Source organism: Echeneis naucrates, chromosome 10 (genome assembly GCF_900963305.1).
Source record: "Echeneis naucrates chromosome 10, fEcheNa1.1, whole genome shotgun sequence".
NCBI lineage: Eukaryota > Metazoa > Chordata > Actinopteri > Carangiformes > Echeneidae > Echeneis > Echeneis naucrates.
The window spans coordinates 3,426,192-3,453,148 of NC_042520.1; the positions used below are offsets into that span (position 1 = coordinate 3,426,192).

Here is a 26,957-nt window from a genome sequence, read left to right on the forward strand (position 1 = left end):
ACCCAACTGCAGTCCGTGGCCTTGTTTGTTTGCTTGCTTCCTGAAAAAGGTCAGTGCTCGACAATTTTCAAGAACAAATCAATAAAATAAAGCCAATGCGTAAATCCGCCAGTAAGAAAAAGACTATTTTTTCAGCGGTTAAAAAAGATTTTAGGTTTTTTTTTCAATGTACAGGTTGCATATAACTGCTATTTCAACAGCGTGTCAATGACTATATTTCGGCGTGTAGTTAGGACCTTCTTCGAACTGAAATACAGTAATTGAAGCGGGACTGAGTAAGGTTTGGATATTGCTGAACAATCACATTGTGAAGAGCTAGAATTAGATCTGAATATCACGCAGGCAAGACTAGAGAGGAAACACACACACAAAAAAAAGGAAAACACTGCAGCCTTGGCAGCTGATGTCACTGGATTCTCAAGTGCTTTTTGTTTTTTGACAAAGAAAAAGGAAAACTGACACAAGAAATATGTTTTGCTGTGCTATCCTGTTTTGTACATTTCCTGAAATCCAAGGTGTAGGATACAGGAAAAATCCAGTTTGAGAGGGAAGGTCAGACTACAGCGGTCGAGGTCTGGAAAAACCATTAGGTGGAATGGAAGGGAAGAGACAAGGTCTAAGTTATTTCCTCTCTTTTTTTCCCCTCTTCTCTCCATCATTTCTGAAAAGGGGCCACAAGGGTTGGGGTGACAGAGTGGGGCCTTTATCCTCCTTGGGGTGTCCTGTGAAGGAAGCAGTGACGAGGGTTCAGGACACATGTTTATTGGTGCAGAGCAAGACTGCTGCTCGTGCATCTGGTGACCCGGGGTCATGGGGTCACAGTAAAAAAAAAAAAAAAAAAAACAGGGTGCCTGTATCTGCCTCTTGATGTGTCTCTTGCATTAACTTCTTGCGCATCACAAAGAAAGCCGCACGTCAAACACTTCAATAAGTTTCAACCAAATGAATACGAGAGGAAATTCGATTAAAGCCCAAAATATATGCCTTCAAGTGTTTTGGTGGGGCTAACGTGAGTTCTCCTGTACAGTGGTTACAGAATGTCTGGCGGTGAGAAGTTGCCAAGAGGTGTTAGGTAATCACCTGTAAAACAATGAGCAAGAAATAGAATCAGGAAGTTGAGATTTATATAAAACAGACACGGGCCCACTTCTTTTTAAAAGTCTCTCTTGATAAGATTTCATGGCACACTGGCTTTAATATTTCCCTCCAGAACAAATACTGAACCTTTTGGGTTCTTCGTGAAGGAAACTACATCTACAGAGCTCCTTTAATCACATAGCAGCATTGCCAGGGAAATATTTGAATACTTTCACGATACTTTGGCTTGCTTTACTGCGTGTATCCTCATTTTACAATAAGTGCCCAAAGACAAGTGCTCTGGGTTACTTTGCCAAACGACCACCATCACTCTGGAAGTGTTTGGCGAAAACAGGCCTCCGGCCTTTTGTGAGCCCTCTGTTGAGAGCAACCCTGCGGCTTTCCTCAGGTGCTCAACGTTTCCCTGCAGCTTTCCAAAGCAAGCGTATTGGTTAACCACCCAAACCACTCGAGCATAATGCAATCTCCGATTCACAACACACAAAATGTATTGGCAGCAATCCACAGAACCTAATCCAGGAAGGGGAAACATTTCTGCAAACAGACTCTTGTTGAAAACGTCTAATGAATGCTTTCTCTTCTATTCTGAATGATGTGGAGTTTCCAAATTTCCCGTTTGTCCTCTTTTTTAGGGTTTTTTTTAATTTTGTTTTGTTTTCCTCATTCCAAACTACCAACAAGGGAGAGGGGCAGACAGACAGTGCAGCTTCTATGCACAGGCACTTTCTGAACACAGAAGGCAGCTGTCCTGGAATGTGCACTGGCATACGAGCAAGCTCTGAAATTATGGCCCTGGCTATTGCTAAAGAAAATAAAATTGATGCAATCTGTAGAGCATGCAGCTTTTAATTAGTGGCTTCCGTCTTCCTAATTGGTTTCTCTCCGTTTCCCTCCTGCCTTAATTCGGGATTGGACCAATTGGCCATGCTGCATTTAGTGTGCTTTGTTTGTCTTGAGAGAAACCGTACACCGTAATCAAGGCACAAAATGAACGTTTTCAAGGGCAGCGAAGGCAAATCCGAGCACGGAAGAGTCAACCTCATTCTTTTTTCAGCGATCCTCGCTATTTCTTTGTTGTTGTTGTTGTTGTTGTTGTTTTCCCCGAGGAAGTAAATGTGGGCAGGTTGTGGCACCGATTTGAGGAAAAGCCTCATGTTTTGTTGGAAACATAAATTGTTCTGACATTGTGGAAGGATGAGGATGTATTTTGTACGCTGCACTTAAATTCTTTGTGTTTTGCATTTCATTTTTCACAGAGTGAGGCAGCAGAAGAGGCACGAATTCCTTGACGTCCAACATTACTGGTGACCACAATGGAGAGGTCAAAGGTCAGACCTACTGGCGTTGGAAACACTTCGGTTTTGTAGCATTCATGTAATAACAAGCAGATACAGCCTGTTGAAAGAAAACCCTCTTACCATATCCCTAAAAATCTTTATACACATGAAGCACATTGATTTAACACCACAGAGAAAATAAATAAAGCTTCATTCATGCACAAGTCAGCTTTTTTGCCGATGCAATAAGCACTCTTCATAACGGCCTGTGGAAAGTGCATTATCTAAACGCAAATGTTTACCCATGACCTAACAACAGAGTCATGTTTATTGCATGCAACAAAAGCTAACTGTGAGTGAAAACACACGGAAGATCACAAAGCTAAAGCTTACTGTGGTATGTTTATAGCCGGGTATGTGGTCTCTTAGTGGTTTTGTGTCAGAGTGGTGACGGGTAACAACTCCTATTTAGCTTCTCATTCAAGGTGTGTGAGTGCGGTGTGGGGTGCAGGTAAGGCCGACAACGGGCACCTCTTGGCTGTCATACGCGTCGGCCGGACATCGAGGGGGAAAAAAGCAACAACGAAGCAGCTGGCGAGCAGCTCAGAACTGGTCAAAGCAGACAAGAGGGGTTGCAAAACAGGCTTGGTCTGATAACGCCAATGGGATCTTTTTCCCAAACAACTACTGCTGGACTTTGAGTACCCTGGAGAGATAAGTGTGGGAAAGGAAAAGAGAAAAAAAAAAAAAAAACAGAATCAGAAAGCAAGGACAGAGGAAGAGGAGATAAAAGTTGGGGGGGGGGTGGGCAGCAACTTGTCGGCTGCTGACGGCTCACAGCACAAGCTTTCAGGAGCAATCATTTGAGGTCAGGGACAGGTCTGGTTGCCTGGCACTCCTGGATTCCCACTCACACACACACACACACACACACACACACACACACACACACACACTCCCTGTGTCATCCTCTGTCATGTTTACTGTTTCCACCGGCCAACAAATGCATTTCCTTGTTACTGGGGCAACTTGGAGATATTCACCCCTGCACAGAAATCACATTCTCCACACAGCGGTGCAGAGGCCAGGGCCGAACTGCAAGGAGCAGTAAAACTCAGACTGATGCACCGCATCAGATCACTGAAATGACTGGAATGTGATGTATTCAGTTCGAACTTCTTGCATTATAAAGAGGAAATTTACCAAAAAAATTTAATCAAATTACTTAACCTTCTCGTCTGATAGACAAGCTATAAATTCAGAGCTCTTCTGCCCAGTATGACAACACTGAACACGACCTGGAAGATCTCTATTCTTAATTGACAGGAAGTCTGTGTTAGTTTTACTGTGTGATTGTGTGCGCAGATCTCCACCGAGCTGCAGCAGACAGCAAACATGTGACTCCATTTCTGAAGAGCAAAACAGTGCAGCAGGTCGTGTACCTGGGCTCTATTAGGTGACATAATTCCATGCAAAATTTAGCAGTGATGCGAGACACGGATTGCCCATGGTTGGAAGTCCTGCCTGAATTATACGTGGCAGAAAATAAGGGTGGATGAGAAGGAGGGAAGACTAAGGGGGTGAGGGAGGGGGGTAGGTAAGTGATAAAGATGATGGAGATATGAAAAATAGAAGAATAGGAGAAGATTAAAAGGGAGTACCAAGAAACAAAGAACATAGTTGAGCGTTCCTTCTTTCTGCTTTCTGTCTGTGACCAGTAGGTTTAATGCACAAGGATCCCTCTCTTGCTCTCTCTCTCTCTCTCTCTCTCTCTCTCTTTCTGTCTGTTTACAATTACCGTGCCGCGAATGAATCTTCCACGAATGACCGCTCAACTGGCAGCCCTGACTAGTCAGGAACAAGGGAGCTATTAGTGGAGGAACTGAGGAAGGAAGGAAGAGGGGAAAGCCAAAGGGAAGGCAGTCCAGCTCAGAGGCCCACAGAGGGAGAGGAGGGAGGGAGGAAGGGAGGAAGGCTTAAGGAGAAAGGAGGGAGGAAGGGAGGGCGGTCGGGGAGCAGTGCAGAGGGATCAGCGGAGTTATACTGCAAACAGGGTAGGGCGTTAGAGACGGAGGGCTCGGCCACATCTCCCTGAGGCAGAAAAGATCCCAGATGAGGAGGAGGAGGAAGTGGAAGAGACTGCAGCATCCCCTCATCCCAATCCGCCCATCACCCCCCCGACCCCGGCAAGAAAAGGAGATGAAAGAGATTAGTTCTGGGGTCTGGTCTGGCGGACAGTGGACCAGGCAACATCTGAAATGCTTTCATTTCTCAGGCAACAGGATTTAGGATGGGACCTCCCCGTGGCCTTTTGACACAAGAAATACATGAGAGCATTTTGTGGGTGTGACACTCTTCTCAACCGCCCCACCACTCCCCCACACCCCCATCTGACCCAAGTCAAGGTTTGTTTCTGGCATGAGATCGCTTCTGGGGACTTCCTGACAACCATAAATTACTTCAACTTCAGAGATGACAAGCTGGGAAAAAAAAAAAAAAGCAAAGATGTGCCGGTGCCCTTTATTGCAACACCTTGACACATGGAGCTGCAGTCCAAGCCTTTCAAACCATCCGCCTTTCACACGGTCATTCATCAAGCAGAGCTTGTGAAAGAGGAAATGAATTGACACTGCGCCGTCATCCTCTTTGTGCCAAATCCTTGCTGCGGGGGCCTTGAGGCCTTGAAGACCTTAGACAGGTTTCTGTGTCGATTTCATTCTGTAGCCGCTGCCTGACCCCAGGGTTCGTGCTCTACTATCAACTATCAACTAATTAATTTCAAGTTGTCAAAAGAGGAAGGCAACAACGATCATTTTAACACTTCCCTTACGCAACACAACGCAAAATTCAAACACAGAGTCGACTTCCCTTTCTGCCACAGTCTAAAGGTGCAGAGGTACTTTGTGCAGTCATGCACCCCGGTTCCATTAGCCCGTCAAGAAATCAGGAAGGAACAAGAGAAAGGAAGAAAGAGAATTTTAAAATATAATCTATGAGAATAGGAGAACAGGGCCAGGAGTTCAATATCATTTGGCTGTCTTCATATTGCTTCAAATAAGAATCACATAAACGTAAAAGTAATGCGAGATCTCCCTTGCTCAACTTCTCTTCAAGATGAGACTGATTTGTTATCTGGACCTTTTTGCATTTAGCACACTTGCCAGTTCACAAAGTTTGGGCTGCACACACGTCTGCAGAGGCGGAGGATGACTGCAATTGGCCTGACAACATAATTATCAAACAAACTAAAATAATAATAATAAAAAAAGAACTTATTGGTTGAAGAAAAAGCCTGTCGGCTTTTTGTACCATTGATAACTAATTATTTTAAGAGACTGAACTGTTTAAGGGAATCGTCTTTGGGGATATTAAGAGGGATATATATATATATTTTTTTTTTTTTTTTAACCATTCTGTGACAACTAAAAGGATTTATTGGATTGGTCAACAATCATTAGTTGCAGCCCTAAAACTAGCATAAATTATTACTTTTCAACAAATAGCTGCCGGTGTTGCATCCAAAGGAATCTAGTTAACCACACGCTTAACCAACACTGATATACTGTATACATACAGCTCCGGTACATGGAAACTCAAGTCCTGCTCTGACAGGCAAATGGCCCTCCTCACAGAGGGGGCTGGTGGGATCAGTTTCATTTCAGCTACAATGGGTAACTTAAATCTTGATGAAGACGACTAAAGCCGACAGAGGATATACATCGGGATACCGTTACTCCCTCGGCCTGACCAGTGTGCCTCTGAAACGACTGCAGCATAATAATGGCCCATTTGTTTAGCCATTCTCCAAACATAGCATTGGATCTTGTTGAGGTGAACGAAAAAAAAAAAAAAAAAAAGAGGGGCAAAAACCTGCTTTTTATCACAAGGCAGGGGGGGCACTGTAGCTCCTTTTGCGACATTAACCAAACTCCTCCTCCAACTCCCGTTTCAGCCCCCCCACCCCTCCCACCAAAACTTACACCTTATACACTTGTAAGCGGCTCTTAATGTGGTGTTGGGATCCCCAGAGCGGCGAGCCGGGCTCAGGGGGGCTACAGCAGGGGATGTTTGGAGCCTACAAAGGGAGTATTATTTGTTGCATCCCCCCCAGTTGGCCCCCTACCAGCCTCTATTCTGCATGTGGGCCTGACTGTATCCTAATGGTGGCGAATGATGACTCCTTCCTCCTCCCTGAGAGCGAGTGAAGGAGTCCAGACAGGCTGGCCAGTGTCCTGTCGTGTGGCACGTACAGTGTATTTACCTATTCAGCCTGTTAACAGATCTCTAAATTTAATACCTGTGGTAAACTTGAACTTGAAAGATTAAATCAAATTGATGTCAGCATATTCTGTAACAACATTAAGGTAATTGAGTTACTACGGCATTTATGTCTCTCAAAACTTTAGACCCAATTTCCTCAAATCCTCGTTGTCTCCACTCGCTATGTCGCCCATTTGGCCATCGAGGCCGGTTGTTTCTGGCAGTGTCGGTGAAACTGAAGGGCCGGTTTCAACGATAGATACGCAAGTTTCAAAATACTCAACAGTGATTCACAATACTCAGAGACAAATGGAAGGCCAGTAGAAATCAGTAGAAATACTAAAGATAAAGATGCAGCCTATTTCACTCGCTAACTTAGCAGCTGAACTAATGATGTGTTGCAGAAAAAGTTGTGTGTGTGTTTTGACACAGTATGGTTTTTTCTCTCCCTTTGACAACCAGAACTTAGTTTAAACCTAATTAAAAAAATATCAACCTAATTTTGCATAGTGAAAAAACAAACGCTTATATGAATGAATCGTCATCAGGTTTTCTGAATTGTGGAAATGTTAACTTGATAGCTAGCTAACCAAACAGCTAAAACACACTTAAGAGAAGCTAGCAAAATAACGTGGACACGCAGCATTGTTCCGGTAAAATGAGGAGCAGCTTTGAGATAGAAAACAGAACAGAACATTTCAGTCAGTCAGTGTGATTTGATTTTATTTGAACTAACCTAAGTTGTTTTGCGGTGACATCCAATCTGGTTGAGTTCATGTTTTTAAGTTTAGTCTCAGTACTAACATCCATATCCTGATTTATAACCCTAACCCAAGTTAGTAATTGTGTTGGACTGTGCAACTATAGTCTGTGCAGTCTTTGTTACTGTCTTTATAACCACCACTGACTGAGAGACAAATAAAGGACAAAAAAACTAAACAAAACAAAAACGACAATTAAGAAACGGTGAAGATGGACAGACAAAGACATAAAGAGAGGATAATACACCAGCTCTCCAGCACTTTTGCAGGAGGGGGGTTAGGAGCAGCATTTATGAGAATAAACGAGATTTCCTGAACTGAGAGCATTCCAAGGGCGCCGGTGGTCTCAGCTTGCCAAGAGGCAAGACGACACATGCTGGAGATGTCTGCCAGGTAGCAGAGCACAAAGAGCCCTCATTTCCTCCCTATCCCTCTCTCACTCCATCCAACACAACTCTCTCTCACACACACACAGACACACCAAACACACACACGCACACACCTCCCTCCCATCCTCATGTCTTTCTCTCGCTCGCCAAAACACAGAAGTAGCTGACGGAAGTTCAGAAATTGTCTGCTGACTTATAAATGGCAAATTTGTAAACTCCTTCTGGTCATCCAAACTAAAAAGGCTGTTTAAAAAAAAACAAACAAACAAACAAAAAAACAGCACACGCACAAAGCTTGACTGCAGAAACATTAAAAACAGATGCCGTTTCTCCTTATGACTCCCATTTCCTTTTAATTCTATTTTCTATAGTATCATTGTGGATAATATGTATTTCTAAGTATTTTAAGCTGGTTTTTGACTCTACACAGTAAATTAGATTAGGAAAGGAACTCCTGCAATGTTATGGAGAACTCCTCTTTAACGTTGCTCCTTTGGGTTAAATGTTTTCTCGGGCTCGATAACCAGAGTTAGTCTGATTCATGCAGGTTTTTTTTGCTGGTGTCTGGGCGGGTTGGAGGCTTTTTGCGGTGTATTCTTGGATGCGCACATGTGTAAGCTGATACTAATACAGCCCTTGAAGTCTGATACTTGCCTGGGGATCCTGCTCCCCCCGATGCTCGCAAACACATACACACATGCACGCAGCTTTCCAGAGCTCATCCATCCCTAGGTGGTATCTCATTACGTGCTTGCAAAGACACACAAACACACACACACACTTTTTGTTTTCTCTTGCCACCGTAGCTTCACTAAGCCACAAGCCAAAACTCTCACTCTGCCTTCTCATTAGTGCAATCTTAGAAACGCAACCGGGACAGGAAATATTTTGAATACTCTGAAAACAGGACAGCGACAGAGAATAGTGTTTAAGCCAAGAGAATAAAACCAGAACAAGCTTTTGGCTTATACTGAGGGATCAATTTAGACCAGTACAGTCTGGATGAAAAACAGTTATAAGGTTAAATTTAGCGAGAAGACTGAGAATATTTATATGGGTGGCTCAGCTCAGCGGCTTCAGCAGGACACCCTGTACTGTGGCAGCAGGACCCTATTCAGAACCGTGCAGTCGGGGAAAAACAGAGAATAAGCTCTGATCCTTTAAGACAGCACCAATAGAGATTCCATCATGCTTGGCTCGTCACGAGAGGAGGGAAAAGCTTTGGGAGATGATAACGTCGGGCCAGCAGAAAATAAAAATATGGCCTGTTTTGACTGGCGAGCTTATAGCTGCTCTTTTAGCTCAGGGTTGTTTCCTGTTGAGCGGAGGCGCAGCTCAGGAGGAGAAAGAAAGAACAAAAGGTGTTCAAGGGGCGAAACTCTGAGGATCGTCTGAAGTCCGGGTGTGAGGCCCCATGAAGCTCCCTTCACTGAAGTCATAACGTAGAATCTGTATGGAGGAGGTACTGAAGAGCAAGCAAACGCACAGATACACAGTTGAACATCTGTATGTTGGTGATGACTGAGAGAACTTTGAACGCCCTACTAGCTCAAAAGCTACGAAACAGCCGACCTTGGAAACAAGGTCAAGAATAAACTTTGAATTTTGGGATTAATGATGTAATTATAGGCTACATGAAAGAGCCATTAACTCAAGTGCGAGGACATGCAATGTTTTCTGTTTCCTGTTTTTTTGTTTGGGGTTTTTTGTCTGGAAAAAGTGATCCATTCAAAAAGGCTTAACTTCAGAGCCACTGCAGTCATTTCAGGAATTATTAAATGACCTTGAAAAGAAGTCAAACACACCTTCGACCAAATTGGGTCAAATGTGATTCGATTTTCTTGACAGTGATTCAGTAATTCTTCGACACTCTCTTGAGTCATGAGGCGGGAAGCTCTGCCATTCTGGTTCACCGGTGAGGTGATAACAAGAGCATAAATCATTCGCAAAACACCACTGATTAAGATCTGGGATACCAGCATGCAAGCATACATGAGTGGAAAGCCACATACAAACACGCACACACACGGAGGCACTAATGTGAGCTGTGAATGCAAAAGAGAGAAGAAGAAAGAGAGAAAAGAAAAAAAAAAAAAAATCAAAGGCACTCTTAGTTAATGCCTGAATATTTACCAAGCAGCCCACTAATTACGGTCTGCAGGAATCCAAGTGTGATTACAATTAGCAACGTCCAGACTGGCAGAGAAAACACTGGCAGATGTTCAGAGCTGCTCAAACTGGCCTTTTGTCAGGTATTTACTTTGAATCCCTCCTGCTAAAGCCCAGTAGGCCACAGAAGAACTTTATGAATGAATTCACCTTTCATTACCACACTCCTTCTACATGCTAGCGAGGAGGACATGTGGCCAGATGTGCTGCAGTCATGCGCTTGGCAGGGGAAGACGCAGTTTTGATCCACTCAGAAGATATAAATGGGGACTTTTGTGGGTCCACAGGGCCCGCAGTTACGAACAGTAACCGTAAAGTAATCACATGTTGCACAATAACAACTCTAGTTTGTGTTACTGGAAGTGCGTTAGGACAAGAGACCACAAGACTGTGAGGGCTCGTAAAATATATAACAAGAGGTTGCCCTTTATCCTTGAGTGTCAGTGTCGTATATCATGCTGCAGAGCTGCAGGACCAACAGATAGAACGAGTGAGACAACATGAAAATGTGGAGCTGCTTTGTTCATGTGGCGCAAAGTATCTTAGTGCAGCGGAACAAACGATTAAATATCACATCTACAGTCCCTCAAAACATAACTCAGCTTTTCAGCGTGTTTTCATGTGGTAAAAATTTATTTAGTGTGACAAGTTTCCTGCTGTTGTTAACCACAAAAATGGCCACATCAGACATTTAGCCGTTCCTTTTTTCTAAATTCCTTTTAGAAGCAAACTTGTCCTCAGTAGGACCCGAAGCCACAGCTGTTAATGTTTCTTACTTAATCTGCTATTCAAAGATAAGGTGTGCGTTTGCATTCGTTCTGACAAGTTTGTAATCTGTCAGAATTGAAAATAAGTGTCCCAAGAATTGACCCATGTCAAGTTTGGCACCATCTCCTGTTCAGACGCTACACTACAGTATAATAGGCTGATTGACAGAGGGAAGAGCCTGTAAACATGAGAGGAGGAGAAAAGGCTGATACACAACATTGTGAAGAACAACTATGACCCGATGGTTGATGAGTTAAAGACAATAATTAAAAAAAGAACCACATTATTTCTTGCGACATTTTTTCCGTCTGGAACTCGGGACCACCACGTAAAAGGAATCAGATCCATGGCCCCCATCAGCATGTTCATTTTCTGATCCAGTCATTGTTAGATGAGTAATCCGTTTTCACGGGCTGGGCCACAATCAATCTTCAACCTTGGCCACACACCTGTAAAGTTTTGTGATTGCAACCTACACAACACTGACGCTATTCTGCTGAGAAAATCTGTCAACACAGAGTCATTGAAACACCTGGCAAATTACTCCAAACCGCCTCTGTGGTGGTTCCCACTACAGTAGATTCATGCCATGACACACACACAGTGTGTGTGTGCAGATATGTTTGCCTCATTTTGCAATTTTGCAAATAATAAAAGCCAAAGCCAACCGTAGCGGTTTCTGGCAAACGGAAACACCAGGAAGGTGTTACAACCGTCCGTGCTCTGTCATTCTTCCAGCACCCGTGGAGCTGCTGGCTGATTCGAGCGGCGTTCTGGCACAACTTCACCCACAACAAGGTGAGTAAACCAGGCACATAAGTTTTGTGAGTGGGTGGGCCGCCGTGCTCAGACCTGTCAGAATACGATCTGTTGGTGCGATTTTAGTTTAACAATATTTATATTATTGAAATAATCAGAATTGAAGACGTGTTCATAAATGAATATGGGAGGACCAACCCGGTGGGTTACACTTCTTCTCGTTTAGTGGCAATTCTGAATTTCCCCCACCAGATAACATTTTCATTTCAAGTTATCAAATCCATGACAAAACAGCCGTACTTTGTGTCACTTTGGTGGACACTGGTTTAAAGATGAAATCATTAATTAAAAAAATAAATAAACAAATAAATAAATAAGCTGCCACACATCTTTTTTTGTTCGGAATCACATTTCAAATGATTTATAGCACATAAATAAACGCAGGCAGGTAAACTGCTCCTAATCCTCTCACAGACCTCCGGTCCGATCTGTCAACTCTAACTCTTCTGCTTGTGTTTTGCTTTTGGCCCTTGATCTAAAAAAAAAGCCCTGTTGGCAACTCCTGATCCCAAAACAAAGTACCCATCTGCTACCAATCTTCTCCACTGTAAGGATCCTTACATCCTGACAGCACGGAAGAAGCTCAGTGTGCATGAAGGTAAATGAGTAGATCGTTGGTGAAACACCAAACAGGCCCCGTCGTTTAAAGACCTAAAGATTCACAACGAAAAATTAAAAATGTGGTTTTAGACAAACTGCAAATGGACGTCTCATTTGAGTGAGTGTGTGTGTAAAAGTCAAGTAGATGGACAGCTGCTCGACAAACAGACCGACAGGGGGGCACTTCCTACTGAAGGCTGGATAAATATTCCTGGTGGTGCTAATCAATCACCACAGCCGGGTCGCAGCAGGTCAGAGGTGTGCCTGGGTGATTGGTGCAATACAAAGGAAAGAGGAAGTGTAAGAAGTTGTTTTAAGGTGGAGGGGCTCAGTGGGAGGTGTGAGTGCATGCTGTGGTGGTGAGGCAGCGGGGGGGGGGGGGTTGTTTGGTCACGTGTCATCATGCAGAGGAGTGGTCTAACCGACTTCTACTGGTCACTGCACCTTCAGCCTTAGTGGCATTTCAACATTCACGTTTGTCCGCAACTGTGACAAAGAAAAAATAAGTTTTATGTTAAGAGGAAGTACGTTATCCATTTATTAAGATACGATTCAGCTGCATTAGTTGCACTGTGTGTGTTAATGCATGACGGTCAGCAAGGCAACTCAAAATAAAGGGGAAGTTGCAGGACTAACTTGCGTATTTTTTACGGTTATATGAAGTTATTAATGGGAAAAAGATCCTATTGATTGGAATTTAAAATGTATTTACATAAGAATTAATTGAAAATATACATTGAATGTAATTTTTGAAGATAATCATATGAAATCACAAACTCTACCAACATAAGTGCAAAAATGATCAGATATTCAAATCTCTCAAATATGGATTGGCTAATTCAAATTCTTACATTCATACAGAAAAATTATTTACTATAAATGACATAATGTCTGAACTCAATCATGTTATTTCTACTCTTTTGCGATTCTTTTTTAGTGCTTTGAGTTTGTTAAATTTAAGTGCTTCCCCATTAAAAACGCCACTCTGACTTAGAAAAACAAAAAACTGAAATCTACACTGTCCTGCAGCAGCAGTTGAGAGATGGACAGCAGGCCTGCGCCTTTCAAGCTAAAGTAAACGCCACTTTCTCCCCACCTCTGCGTTCCTCCCACTCTGTCCATCAAACAGCTGAGGCCCCCAGAAGCCTCTTCTGCTCCATCAGGGGCTGACAATGACTTCATTGACACCCAAAGCATCCCATTAATCTTCATTTGTCTCATCATATCCTGCTATTGGTATGGAAATGGCTGCCCATCTCCAGCGTGAACTGAGTGTTGGTGGCGGCGGCAGAGGTGGTGGTGAGGTGGTGGAGGTGAGGGGGTGTGAAGGGCTATCTGTCCATTTGGTGGCTTCTGCTCCCAGTGTAGCACAGGTTCTCCATTCACATGACTTGAACCTCACTAAACACACACACACACACACACAGTGGGGGGTTTGGGGCAGGATGAAATAATCTGATTTCTCAGCTGCCCAGGAGACCACTTCCTGAAAGAGAGGCCGGGCCGTGGAAGGACGCCTGGGGTTCCCCATCTGTCCATCGAGGGGGCTTGACCCCCCGCTTACTGTTAATAGAGTTTCTTTCTCTCCCTCCGTCTCGTGATGCATCTTTCCCCCCTCAGATTCACACACATGCACACACACAAACACAAACCCACACTTGGGCTGTTTCTTAGCTGCCCGCACTGCTAATGGAGTTTGAAATGAAATGGTAACCAGTTGCAGAGGTGGTTGAAGATGCTGTCATTCCCCCCACCACAGTGATGGATCAATTCTTCACAAGTGGGTTAGAAATGGAGTGGGGGTGGAGAATTTGGGGAGGTGGGGTGGTGGTTGGGGGGTTTGTATGTGGAGGATTTCTCTGAGGGGTATCTTTAAGTGCCGATGGATTTGTGGTGAGCAGTTACCAGCTCACATAAAACAGTTATGCAGACTCTTTCCTGCTTTTTATTTAGTTGAAGAAAGAATAGAAAATGATGTTTGGATGGAGCAGCTGAGAGAGCAGCGGTCCTGCAAATGTATGGAAACGAACACATTTGGAAAATATTTAAACATCATACATCAGGGAAGAAAATCATATGTGACAAATTTTCTTAACAATTGGAAGTCATGTCAGCATCCAACCCCGTAGGTTTGTGTGCTGTTATTATTATGTTTGAACGATGAATGTCCTAACATTTCCTTACAGCATTAGGAGTAGGTATTTTTAAATTGAGTAAGGGAGGAGACCAAACAGCAGAAAAAATGGAAGAAAGACAGAGACAGACGGTGACCCGAGTAGGAGCTTAAGAAGCGCCACAACGTTCTCCTTTCCTGCGTCCTTTTTGACGAGGCACAGGCTCCGGCTTTGATCAGCACTCAGGAAATTTCATTAGAACGGAGATGGGAGGATAAGAGACCAAAGAAAGCTTTTGTGGATGGGAAGAGGAAGAGAGGGAGATAAAAGGGGTAGAAAATAGAAAATGGAGGGGCACAGAGGCATAAAAAGACAGATAGTCAGATTGCCCTGTTCTAAAGTTGACAGGGAGGCGAGGAAGAAAGGAAGAGGAGACAAATGCTTTACTTCTACCTACAATGCTTTTTAAATTGTCTGAGTCAAAAGTCAGCTTGTTCCTGTGTGGCAGTGCGCTGGTGTGGCTCGGGTCTTATTAAAGCTCAAAACCTGCAGTAAGGACCTGAAAATTAAATGAACTGCAGATCAGCTGCCAAAATGACTTCTTCTTAATCCCAAAACCGAAGCCTCTTGATGATAAAATGATGAATTTATCAATATTAATTAGCTTGTCGTGGAAATCAAAAACTAGAATTTTACTAGCGTCGCAAAACAGAAACAAAACAGCACCACTGTGAGCTGTGCTATAATGCTAATATGATGATGCTAAGCTAGATCAAAGTTATCCACTCTGGTTTAGTGTGTTATTTAAAAATAACATATGGCCTTTTGTTCACATTCAGTTTGATGCATCCCTTGAAAGTCATGCTGAGCCACACATTCAGACAGAAATGACAGGAAGTGATTGAGAAGAACTTCCAAGATCGATCAACTCACTCCAGGCTTGTTTTGTACGAATGTTACCAAAGCGACAGATCATTCCCGAGCGTCAAATGCAGCTGCACTAACACAACAGAGTGACGGCATCCAAACAGACAAGAGAGAGTCCAAGAAGACGGACCGGAGCAGGCGACCTTTAACCTTATCAATCATGTACAACAGAGGAAGGGAGGGAGAGGAGGGGGACAAGGTAGACACACTCACACAACAGCTCCCCAACCTTATCAATCATGGACCAAAGAGGAGGAAGGAGAGGTAAAGACAAACACCCAGCGTCTGTTTACCTTATCGATCATGTCGGGCCGGTTGGTGGCAGCCAGCACTGTGACGTCCCGGAGCTGCTCGATGCCGTCCATCTCTGTCAGGAGCTGAGCCAGGACCCTGTCGCCCACACCGCCGGAGCCCGAGGAGCTGAGGGGGGCGAATGAGAGCACAAGACGGATGAGAAAGACAAGGAAGCAGTGACGAGATTGATGTGTGCATTGGATGATTGGATCAGAGGATGGATGATGAAGAGGGAAAGTGATATATCGGAATTCGCCTGAAGCTGACGGAGCAGAGGAGATTATTGATGGTGTAAAGTGATTAATAAGAGATCGACGAAGAACAGATGGGAGAACGGTGGAGTATGAAGCAATCTGGACAGAGAAGAAAACAGACGGACAGATATTCACAGTAGAGATGAATATAAGATGGATGAGTGAAACAGAGTGCAACCTGCTACTCTCACAAGTCCAAGACAACACATGCCTGAAACCTCTCTCATTCATCACCAACATTTAAAGCGTTATGTAACAATGAACACTGTCCAGCTTTCAAATCCTTGTAAGGAGCTTTTACGTTGTTTCAGTGACACTCTGTTAGCATGTTCTTCAACACTGTAATTCTTCCACTTCTTGGAATTTGAAAAAAAAACAAAAAAAAAAAAAAAAAACTTTGGCAGCAAAAAAGAGCTTTCCTGCCAATGACATCCTACTGAACAGAACTCAAAACAAGCCAGCAGCAAACAGGATATCACTCTTAAATAAAGAAGTCCTTCTTTAGAGATCACCTTGTTTGGACATGCAGGCGCTATATGTAAATGTTCCTTCAATAATCTGGCAAAGTTGGTGTTTCAGATGACTCTTCCTGAGTCTCGGATGAAGGGCCTATTTGTAAGTTTTCTTTGTTGGTTAACGTGGTTTCTTGTCTCTGAGCTCTGAACTAGTGGTGGGAGATTGTCACTTTGACAAGATCTTCGGCCATTGTGGCGCTTACAAGACATGAAGATATAATCAGCCCTCCGAAGAGCTGATTGTAGGCTGCAGTGAGTCACTATTGGGAAGTGAGGAGGCAGGCTCGGGCTAGCTGGTTAGCATACTGACTTCAGTAGAAGAGAAAGAAGATTTAAGACCGCTCTTGGCACGTAAAGGAATGACGCTTGATGTTGAACTTGTGCTGTTCCATTGAGGCCGGCAAGCAGAGCAGCTCCCTTTCAACTCGCAGCAGAGATGTTCAGGTGTACTCCGGGACCTTAGGACATTAGCGCTGGGTGGGGCTGCAGGTGCGACGGAGCCGATTTCATCGGTGACCTGACCTGGCAGTGATCCCGGGTGTGGCGAGAGGTGGAATGGAATTGAAACCTTTAACCAAAGGAAGCATCGAGCCTGGTGGAACCATAATCCCAGCCTTTACAAACACCGACCAGGACTGGCATCACTCCCTCCAATTCCATTCATTTTGTAATTACTGTTACTTAGTGTGCAAAAAATAAACTTGAGCTCTCCCCATCTGCCAATTCTGTTGCTATAACAGCAGACAGGAACAACAGCACAGGAGGTTAAAATAAAACTAAACACTATAATCATATGCTTTGACTTATCGGCTCCAGCTGACATTATTCCTTATTCTTTTGTTAACTCTAATAAACAAGCGAGAAACGTACGGCCTCATTTTGAAAAGACCTTCAGCTGATGACTAGTTTAAAATTAAAATTAATACACATGAGCTGTTTCACTGTGCTGTATGAGAGACTGACTCCAATTTTCATTTCCAAGTTTGTGGTGGTGGAGGGATATTGTGTTGCACATGAATGTTTGTTTTTTTTTTTTTTTTACAGTTCCGAGGAATAAGAGACATCAGGTCTTTGCCACACCGGTGATGCTTGCAGCAGATAGGCAGAGAAATCCTATATATGGAATATCACCACGTCTGGCCTTTGAGAAACTCATCAGTGTGTTACACGCCGCACTGCTAGGTGGTTATTTTCCATAGCGCAGTGCAGACAGCCACCCTACCAGGCTCTAACACACACACAGCCTCTGTTGACAGGGCCAGCGGAAGTGCCAGACGTCATTAACAGAGACAAGGCTGCGGAGGAACACAAAGGAGCTCTGTCACTGAGATATGAACGGAGAGGAGGAGGAGGAGGAAGGCAGGGGGGATAGAGAGAGAAAGTATGGGTGAGGGGAGAGAGCGGAGAGAAACACATCGAGGGAATCGGTCGGAGCGGTGAATTGGAAAACTGGAGAGAGAGATAGAGAGCAGGAGAGTTAATATGAGGTGAAAACGAATAAAGATGGTGAGAAAAAGTGTGCATGTGGGAGGAGGGGGTGAGTAAAAGAAGGAGAGAGGAGGAAGAAAAATGAAGAAAGAAAACAAGTGGAGAGGGAGACGGTGCATTCCTATTTAGCTCTCTCCAAATTTATTAATCGCTGTTTTTTCTCTTATAACGACGATCTTTAACTTTCCACTGGTCCTCAGTCAGGACCTCAATCAGAAATCCTTCCTCTGATCACACAGCGAGTCCTTTTCACTCTTCTCATCAATCACTCCCTGCCTCTATCTCGACTCCTTTGTTTGTGTACGTCTTCCCTGCTCTCCCGCTCTTCCTGCCTTCTTCCTGTCTTCTTCACTTCATTCCACCGGTCTGGATTCATGGCAGGTAGGCTGACAGATTTACAGGTGCTTCTCATCTCCTGCCTCCAGAGGAAAAAACATGCGTACAGGACGCCACCGAGACCGTCTGGTTGTGTCAACAGTTTTACATTCTCACCGACGTGAGCGAGCCACTTCATTGATTAAACACGGCAGGAAGTGAAGACCGATAAATATCCTTTATAAATCAGCGCTAAGAGCATTTTTTATTTTTTTTAATGGCGAGTGGCCTTGAGGCTCAGGTCCAGCCCTGCGTTCATCAAATTAACCTGACTTAAAAAAAAAAAAAAAGATTTATAAAGACAAGCTGAAACGCAGCTGTATTTTGTATTTGTTGGAAATGAGTCTAAACTGAACTGAACATCAAAAGTCCAGAGTTCCTGATTTCTCCAGGAAATCGTTCTCTGAACTGCTGTCCACCGAACGGCGGTGACATATCCAGCTTGATACTTTGGAAGAGTTAAATGAATGAGACATGAAGGCAGAAAAAAACAATTGTGATTAAAAAAAAAAAGAAAAAAGCAAAATGGTGGAAAAGAGGAGCGGTGTTCTTATTTCAAAACATCCTTTCTCAAACCAAAACAAGACGCTGGAACTGAAAAGTTGGTTCTGATGGATAAATTGAAGACTCAGTGGAATTCTTAGAAGATGGGAATCATTTAAAGCTATTGATATTTTCCTGTCGCAATATGGTTTGGACAGAGTTCATAACTTCACTAGTGCCGAGTTCTCATGACATATATATGTGCGTGTACATATACCAAAAAGCATATGTTATAGATCTCCTCCAGCCAACACATTAAATTATCCCGACATCACAGGAACATACTTGATTCATGCAGGATCTACTAAAACTCCCCCTTTTTTGGCTTTTTTCACTTAAAGTCAAATGCAAATATTTCATTCCCAACTGAAATCATGAATGATTGCAACTGCAACGTGATTTTTAGTGCTTTGCATATTCAGATGGTTCTCATAGTCTTTATTTCTTGGAGGATAAATTTTATATTTTTAAATCTAATGAATGTTGGCTATTGTAGTATAAGAAGAGAACAAAGTGTTTCCAGCGTCTGAGGCAGAGATGTTTAAATATGTTATGTCTCGGACACGGTGCAGTGATTGAGGACGGGCCGCTGGCCTTTCTGTGCTCCTTCCTACAACATTGAGTTTCATCGACTGGTTTACCAGGAAGCAGGCTGCATATTTGGCCTTCCCCATCTGCCGTGGAAGGGCACAATGAAGTGTTTGTGCGCCTCCGATCTGTGTCCTCTGTCCGCCCCCCCGTCCTCTTTCCTTTAAGCCACAGATGTTCCCAGTGCCATCCCACTAAAACGCCTGCAGACAAGACTGCGTTCTGTGTTCGCCAGCAGTGAAAAGCCGCACAAGTCCAAGAGGACACGATGGGAACCGAGTGGCTGGCTTTGATAGTGCAGCCATGCAGACTTTCTGGGGTGTTTGCTCCATCCATTCATAAGTGAATCTTTGTGAGACATGCGCCCGGTAAATTAGAGCAGACCGCAGTGATGACTGTGCATTTGTCATCGCTGGACAATGAATGACCACAGCACTGAAAACAGCAAACACTGGACGGTGGAGAACAGTGAACAATCCCCCAAGGAATTATGGGGGAGGAAATGAATGTTTACCACGTGGGAAGGAACTCTGTGATTATTTTGTTGTCTCTTTCTATGACAAATAAGTTAAAGAACACAGTGTACCTTCCTCTCTCGCTGGCGAGGGCATCAATCTCATCAAAGAAGACGATGGAGGGAGCGACAGCCCTCGCCTTCCGAAACACCTGCAGGCGGCGTCAGCAACAATGGAGGAGAGGAAAACAGGACAAATCTTAAACAGGACCAATGAATCATTCTGAGCCAGAAGGGCACACAAACACACGCAGGAAATACAGCACGCATTAATGTCGTCATCCGTTTATTATGTCAACAACTAAAAATATTCAGCGGATTACATTTTTACCTCTTCATGACATAACAAGGAAACAGTTTGCATAACTGTCCATTAAAATCAACAGATTACTGCAAACCATGTGAGTGATATAATCAACCCACCTCTCGGACGGCTCTTTCAGACTCTCCAACATACTTGCTGAGTAATTCCGGTCCCTGAAAGAAAAGTTTCAATGGTATTTCAGATTTGGGCCCATAAATTAAAATAACTTTTACGTTTGACATTTTAATTGCAGAATGAAATCCCTGGAGAGGAAACCTGAGCTTGAGTTTAAAGCCTGTGATATCGAACATTGAAATCAATCTTCACCAGCTCTTGTTTATAATCTGTGTCAACTGGTATTCCTGAGTTTCCAAAGAGTTTACATAGAGAACTAACACGTGAGCGAGCACGCTGATTTAAAGGATGAACGCAATTAAAAGGTGATAACAAAGTGTGAGAATGACCAGGAAGAATGCAGGGTGAGCGTGTGAGTGGTGTAATTACACATCGATCTTAAAAGAATTGTGTCTGGTCTCTAACTAATGCAGGTGGACTGAAAGTTTGGGCAAACATTTTACTGAAATATCAAAGACGCCGTCCCATGTAAATACCCACTGCGCTTAAAAATGGACAGCATCCTGTCCGAGAACGGGTGTTTGGGAGCGGGACGGGGGGGACGACATTAAAATGGTGAATTGGTATTAAACAGATATCCTTTTTCAGGTCTGTGTATTCACATTCACCTCTGCTGTTGTGGAAAGTGTGAATTTTATGACATCTTCTGTCAAAAACATGAATTCATTATTAAAAAAAAAATAAATAAATAAATCCTACATCCCAAAGACACAGCTTGTTTTACTCCCAGAACTACCTCTGCTAACTGAAGCTTTTTTTTTTTTGGTCTTTTCTTCTTTCTCCTCTCCCTCGCTCAGAAACAGATAAACAACCACTCAACCCTCACAAGAACTTCCTCCCCAGCCATCCAGCCTTTCAACACCTCCGCGCTGACGGAGGAGACGACACTTAACTCGCAGCCCTTTTGTCTCCCGCGGTAAGTGTGGAGGTTGACTCATTAATCCCAGGTTCTTTCTCTCTGCAGCAGAGTCAGAGGATGGACATGGTGAGTCTGAAAACCGTTGACACCGTAGAGATATGAGTTCAATGTGTGTGTGTGTGTGTGTGTGTGTCCACCTACGGATGTGAGTGTGTTTCAGTGGCTGCAGTGGGAGGAAACTCGAATTGACAAGATGATAATAGGGCTTTTTCACACAGAGGAAACAGGCTGAGCTTTAAAGTATCCACATTTAAATCTGGATAACATATCTATGTCAAAGCAACCACCGCTCTGGAAAAACCTGATACTGTTATTGCAGATGCTGAGGAGCAGCTTTCAGCCGGAGGGACAGGATGTTTTTTACCCTGTTTCACTGAGCAGACACTCTTCCTGATGACTGCTGCACGAAATCCTAGCACGTCTTTTATAACAACCTTTGTATTCATCACAATACAGAATTCAATCACAATGATAATTTCACCAAGAATAACATTAAAAAGCTAAAAACGTTTCAAATTTCAGCGACTATACATTTTTAGAATATAATACGATGTAGTTGTTTCTGCGTCGTCCTGATTTCAGTTAATGCATCAAGATTGACAAAAGCGTGTTTGCAAACTGCAACATCTGAGTGCTAAAAAGAACAAACTGAGCTGAAATTAAAACAACTATTTGCTGATGGCTTAATGTCCTTGGTTGAGAGCTTCTGTCGAAGCTTCTTTTCTCACATGGCAACAGTTTTTTTTTTTCCCCCACAAATATTCACTGCTCAACAATTCAACGAGCTGATTAATCAATCTCCGTCACCCCGGCCCCGCTGAGTTTGGAGGGGGGGGGGGGTGAAGGTGACAGTGGGGGTGGTGGAGAGCATCGAGGTGATGAATGAGAGGGTACAAACACAGGGTCAAAGGGTCGGACAAAAGAAGCTCTGCGCAGGAAGTTGGGCAGTCTGACCGCCATCGGGTCATCAAGGAAACATCTTTCAACCTGGCCGAGTATCTGAGGAATCGCATTCCTCACGCACGGTTCGGATCCACAGGCGACGTTCAGAGGCAGCACAGGAAGTAGTGAGCGCTTCGTGGAGCGAGGAGAGCGAGGGGTTGAAGGTCAGGATGTCCGACTGACGTGACGCGAGTCCATTTCTTGATGGACAATTTCTACAACTTCACCTCACATCTGCTGTCGTCACATAAACATTTTACAGAGCGGGACACTGACAATGAACATTAACTGCAGTTTTTATATTCACATTCTTGGCTGAGCCACATGAAATCCTGCCTTGTGTCACTTGTGTGGATTTAAAATGCTCCTTTAGTAGCACACGAGTGAGAGATTGAATCCAACCTCAGACGCAGAGAGTCACGACTTCAACTCCTTATATGACGAAGTGTGTTCTGAATGAAAATCACTTTTTGGCTGCACGGTTCTTCGTTTAAAAAAAAAAAATGGCAGTAAAAATTGCACAACTGGAGGACTCGTCTCTAGGATGAGACTGAATCAACACATCATTAATCATCAGGCTGATGGCGTCACTTCTAAAAACATGTTGGCTATCACTAAACCTGCAATAACTTTTGAGTGAATTCTTGGAAAAGCTCCACTCTCACATTCTGGTTTCTGTTCACTGAGTCATATGCAGTGATTTCTGCCAGCTCAATCAATAGCAAATATGATGTGAAGAGCTGCACCTGTAAAACATTATTAGTTCATATTTATGCATCAAGTTTGAGGAAAAACAACAGCATGTTAAATTCCCTTTCGCCCCACTATGATTTGAACTGATGCAAAGATCCAAATTAATATTCAAAATCCTGCCTAGACAAAGAAAACAAACACCGGACAAACGCAATTAGGACTGGATGATGGAAACTCACTTTAATGGCCAGAAAGTTGAGCCCACTTTCATTAGCCAGGGCCTTGGCGATCATGGTTTTGGAGCAGCCTGGGGGCCCGTAGAGCAGGACTCCTTTAGGTGGTTGGATTCCCATGCGGGTGAAGGCTTCAGGGTGCCTGAGAGGCCACTCCACGGCCTGCTTCAGCTTCAATTTCACTTCTTCCATCCCACCTACATCCGACCAGCGGACCTGGAAGGTGAAGGCAAAGTAAACTCAAGGAAGCTCTGCTTTCTAAAGGGCTGGGAGATGTTTCATTTAAATTCATATTGAGGGCTGCAGTAAGATACACCATGCATGTAAAAATATAACATCTCCAATAAAGATGATTTATCTTTCTTTTACTGAGACAAATCATATTAAATATTTCATAAATGTAAGAGTTAAATAAATGCAACATATGGCTTTGGCAACTACTACTCCATAATTTAACCTTAAGGGCTGTTAAGGGTCAAATTCACTTCCATATGTTTGACTGAAGCTGCAGAACAAGCTGTTCATACATAAAAACAGAAAGCAGCATGTACCGACTGCGTCCCCGAGTCATTTATCGTGCTCTGACCCAGCAATTTGGCCCGCTGAGACCACAGAAACAATAATAAACAATGGTAAGTTCAATAAGTGACAAACAGATTAAATATTTAAAGAGATCAGGTGGCAGTCTTACAATCAGAGCAAGAAGACGAGCCAAAGAACAGAAGTAAAGCTTGAAAAGGAATAGTAGCAGCAGAAGAAGTAAAAGTCACGATGCAGAAGAAAAGAAGATGAGATCAGCCCAGTTCAGTGGTGTTAATGGCATACAGATATTTCTAATCTATGGAAGCAGACCAAATAACCTCTGATTGCACACACTGACGTCACTGATGTTCTGGTGTAACCCACACAGAGCGGTCTGCTCTTCCAAACAGGACAGGAGAGGAGTGAAATATAAAAGCATGTACGGAAGGAGGTGGAGGAAGTGAGGGGTTCGGGTCAAATCAGGGAGACTCTGGACGGACTGAGCAACAGCTGAGGGAGTCGGCCAACAGTTGTCTGTCTGAAGGATGGAAAGAGGGAGTGAGGAGAGAGTCCGGCAGGACAACCGGAGGAGATAAGGAGGAGAAACGCTCATCCTTCCTGTCTCATTCTTCAGTGACTGGCCTGCTCACTTTTCAGCTACCTCTATGCGTCTCCCTATCTTTGTTTCCTTTGTCTTATCTATTTTGATAAAAGATGCATGGAACAAAAAAAAAACAAAACAAGAAGACAGTTTTCATTCTAAAATGTTGCGTCTGTCTGTCTGTCTGTCTGTCTGTCTGTCTGATCTCGCTTGGGGAAACAGAAAATATACGGCAATCAATCCAGATTTTTCTTTGGCCCTATAAATTCTTAATTGAACAAAAAAGTTGTCCAGGTTCCAGATTCTAAAACTTGAGGATTTGCTGGTTTCCTGCATGATTATTAAACTGAATCCCGTCGGTTTGGTGTCCACGGCCTTGGGGAACCACTGCTCGGTGTTTCAGGGATTTTATAGATATAGATATATTATCCGAAAATGACTGCGCAGGTGAATCTGATGAGACATTTGTCACGGCTCTGTTCATGTTGCTGCAGATGACATGCACAACGAGCATGTACCTGCGATATTCATCTATCTTCATCATTGCTGTTTCTTATGTTTTATCGCCCTCTCCCTTCTCCCTTTCTCTTTGGCCCTCTCACTATCATACCATCTCTTGTCTCTCCCTTAAAAACTGATGCTTCCTCTCCTTTTGACTTCCTCCCCTCCACTCTCTCTTTCTGTCTTGCACATGCTCGCCCTCCCTTTACCCTCCCACCGCTCTCCATCCAGAGGTAACACATCCCAGGCCACCGGCGCCGTCTCCGGGGTACGAAGCACCTAATGGAAACCTGGCGTCTGGCCACATACTGTAAATACCGAACAATTTATGGACAGCGCCGAGCGAGAGAGAGATGGAGCGGGAGGGGAGGGGAAGGGAAGGAGAGAGAACGAGGAGTGCTGCAGAGATGAGGAGATAGGCCCGGAAGCAGACCAGGGAACCAGGCCGGGAGAGGGAAAAAAAAAAACAACTGTAAAACCGGCTTTTAGAAGAAGAAGGAAGAAACAGGTGAGCAAGAAAAGGTGGAAAGGACATTAATGAATGAAAACCATTGACTGAAACAGAATCAAACATTTCATGGATAGTGACATCAACACGGTTATGCTGGTTTTGGAATCATTTCGATACTCAGTTCCGGCTAAATTATCCAATTAACCACTAAATGTCCCAACTTTCATTGGCAACAACAGGAGCTTCTGGTGGACGCCAATTTATTGACATCAAAACAGACAAATGTCCCATGAAATGTTATCATCTGTCAAATATATTGAGCCCCTCAGTTCATTCTCGACCCTCTTGGCAGTTTCAGCTCAAGGCCCAATTACTCGTTTGGTCCGGAGCTTTCAATCCAACCACACCGACAGTCTTCATCAGAAGAGTGAATCAGCGTTAAAATTCCGCTTGAGCTGGTTCTTACTGGGGCATTCAACCCTCAGCCAGTTGGACACCGTTACACCAGAGGACAAACCCCGGAAAACAGGACGAGTCTTAAGAGTACAACATCAAATAACAGCAAGTTCAAAGATTTCTACAGGAAGTAAAGAATTTCTTCTCACAAAAATTTTTGTTGTTCTTGTTGTATATTTAAGCAGTTTTGAAGGCTCTATAGTTCGATTTTAAACGTTTCCATGATTTGTGACATCTTTATGTCCTTAAGTGGTAGACAACAAAGTCGACAGGTCAGTCCGTGATATATAAAATATATATATATAAAATCATACAGGCGCCGAATGTTGAGAACGGCATGGAATCGAACTCGATTTGAACCACACTTGGTGGTTTAGAAGCTTTAGAGGCCTCCAACCCTCCAAGTTTACTGACAACATCCTCCAACCTGCCAATCATCAGAATACAAATCAATCACTTCTTTCCACCAAGGGAGCAGATGTGCAACACAACCCACACACAGACACACACACTTTGTTGGATTTTTTCTGCTTAGACTTAATGGCATCATTCAAAGTAACGACAAAGCATCATTAATTGAAAGGTGCTTTTCTTTGTCAAGAATGAAGCGATTGTTGAATTAGAAGGCAATGTTTTGACTCACACTTCACCGTGCAACCCCCCCCCCCCACCCCCCGACTCCAACGCCGCCAATTCCTCCCTCCCTTCCTTTTTGTTCGAGACCCAGTTATTATCTTTTACTGTTGTTTTCTGAACTTTACAAGGGGCCTCTCAGGCTCTGGCTCTTTGATGGGGTGGAGAGGAGGGTGTGGGGGACTTCTCAGACAAAATCAAAAAAAAAAAAAAACTCAAGGGAGACAAGGACTAGGTTTAAAAGGAAGAATAAATTGGCTTGTTATACAGCTGCCAAATGATAATATTAAAGCCAGACTGCGCGGTAGGATGATTATTTTAGAAAAAGTAACGCTGGTTAAACAAGAAAGCTGTCAAAAAGAGCAAAAATGTCTTGTCACTAAACAAAGGATTAAAATTTTACTTTGAATTTATTTACATATAAACACAACATAAATCAAGAGGCAAAACTCAAATCTCCAGATACGTGATCTGAGAAGGTTTCCGAGGAACTCGAGGCGTACATTTATCCGGCACCACTGGAAGTTTCTTATATAAAATGGATTAGAAACAAATGTTTGCACTCATGTGGATATAATCAAGTCCGGGGCTCTGTGGACCTCAGCCTTTCAGCTGAGCTGTGCTCGGGGGATATAAAAAAAATAAAAAATTAAAAAGGAGGAGGAAAAAAAAAAATCCAAACTCAAACTCACTCCTCTCTCGTTTCCAGGAACCGGCTGCAAGGACTGAACGTCTCCAGGCGAGCTCAGTGCAGAGCATTTCAGAGAGAGGAGGCGGCGAGGGGATAGAAAGGACGTTTCTTCATCTTCTTCTT

At 43.5% G+C, this 26,957-nt stretch overlaps 1 protein-coding gene across 1 annotated transcript in view; it reads right to left on the reverse strand.

Annotated features, from left to right (window-relative positions):
- afg2a (AAA ATPase AFG2A) overlaps nucleotides 1-26,957 on the reverse strand; it is a 95,716-nt gene that overhangs the window by 48,803 nt on the left and 19,956 nt on the right. The window contains exons 12-15 of the mRNA XM_029512296.1: nucleotides 22,986-23,195; nucleotides 20,177-20,230; nucleotides 19,826-19,905; nucleotides 15,476-15,602 (exon numbers count right to left, since the gene is read on the reverse strand). Coding sequence (XP_029368156.1) covers nucleotides 15,476-15,602; nucleotides 19,826-19,905; nucleotides 20,177-20,230; nucleotides 22,986-23,195 — 471 coding nt within the window. The remainder of the gene's footprint in view (nucleotides 1-15,475; nucleotides 15,603-19,825; nucleotides 19,906-20,176; nucleotides 20,231-22,985; nucleotides 23,196-26,957) is intronic.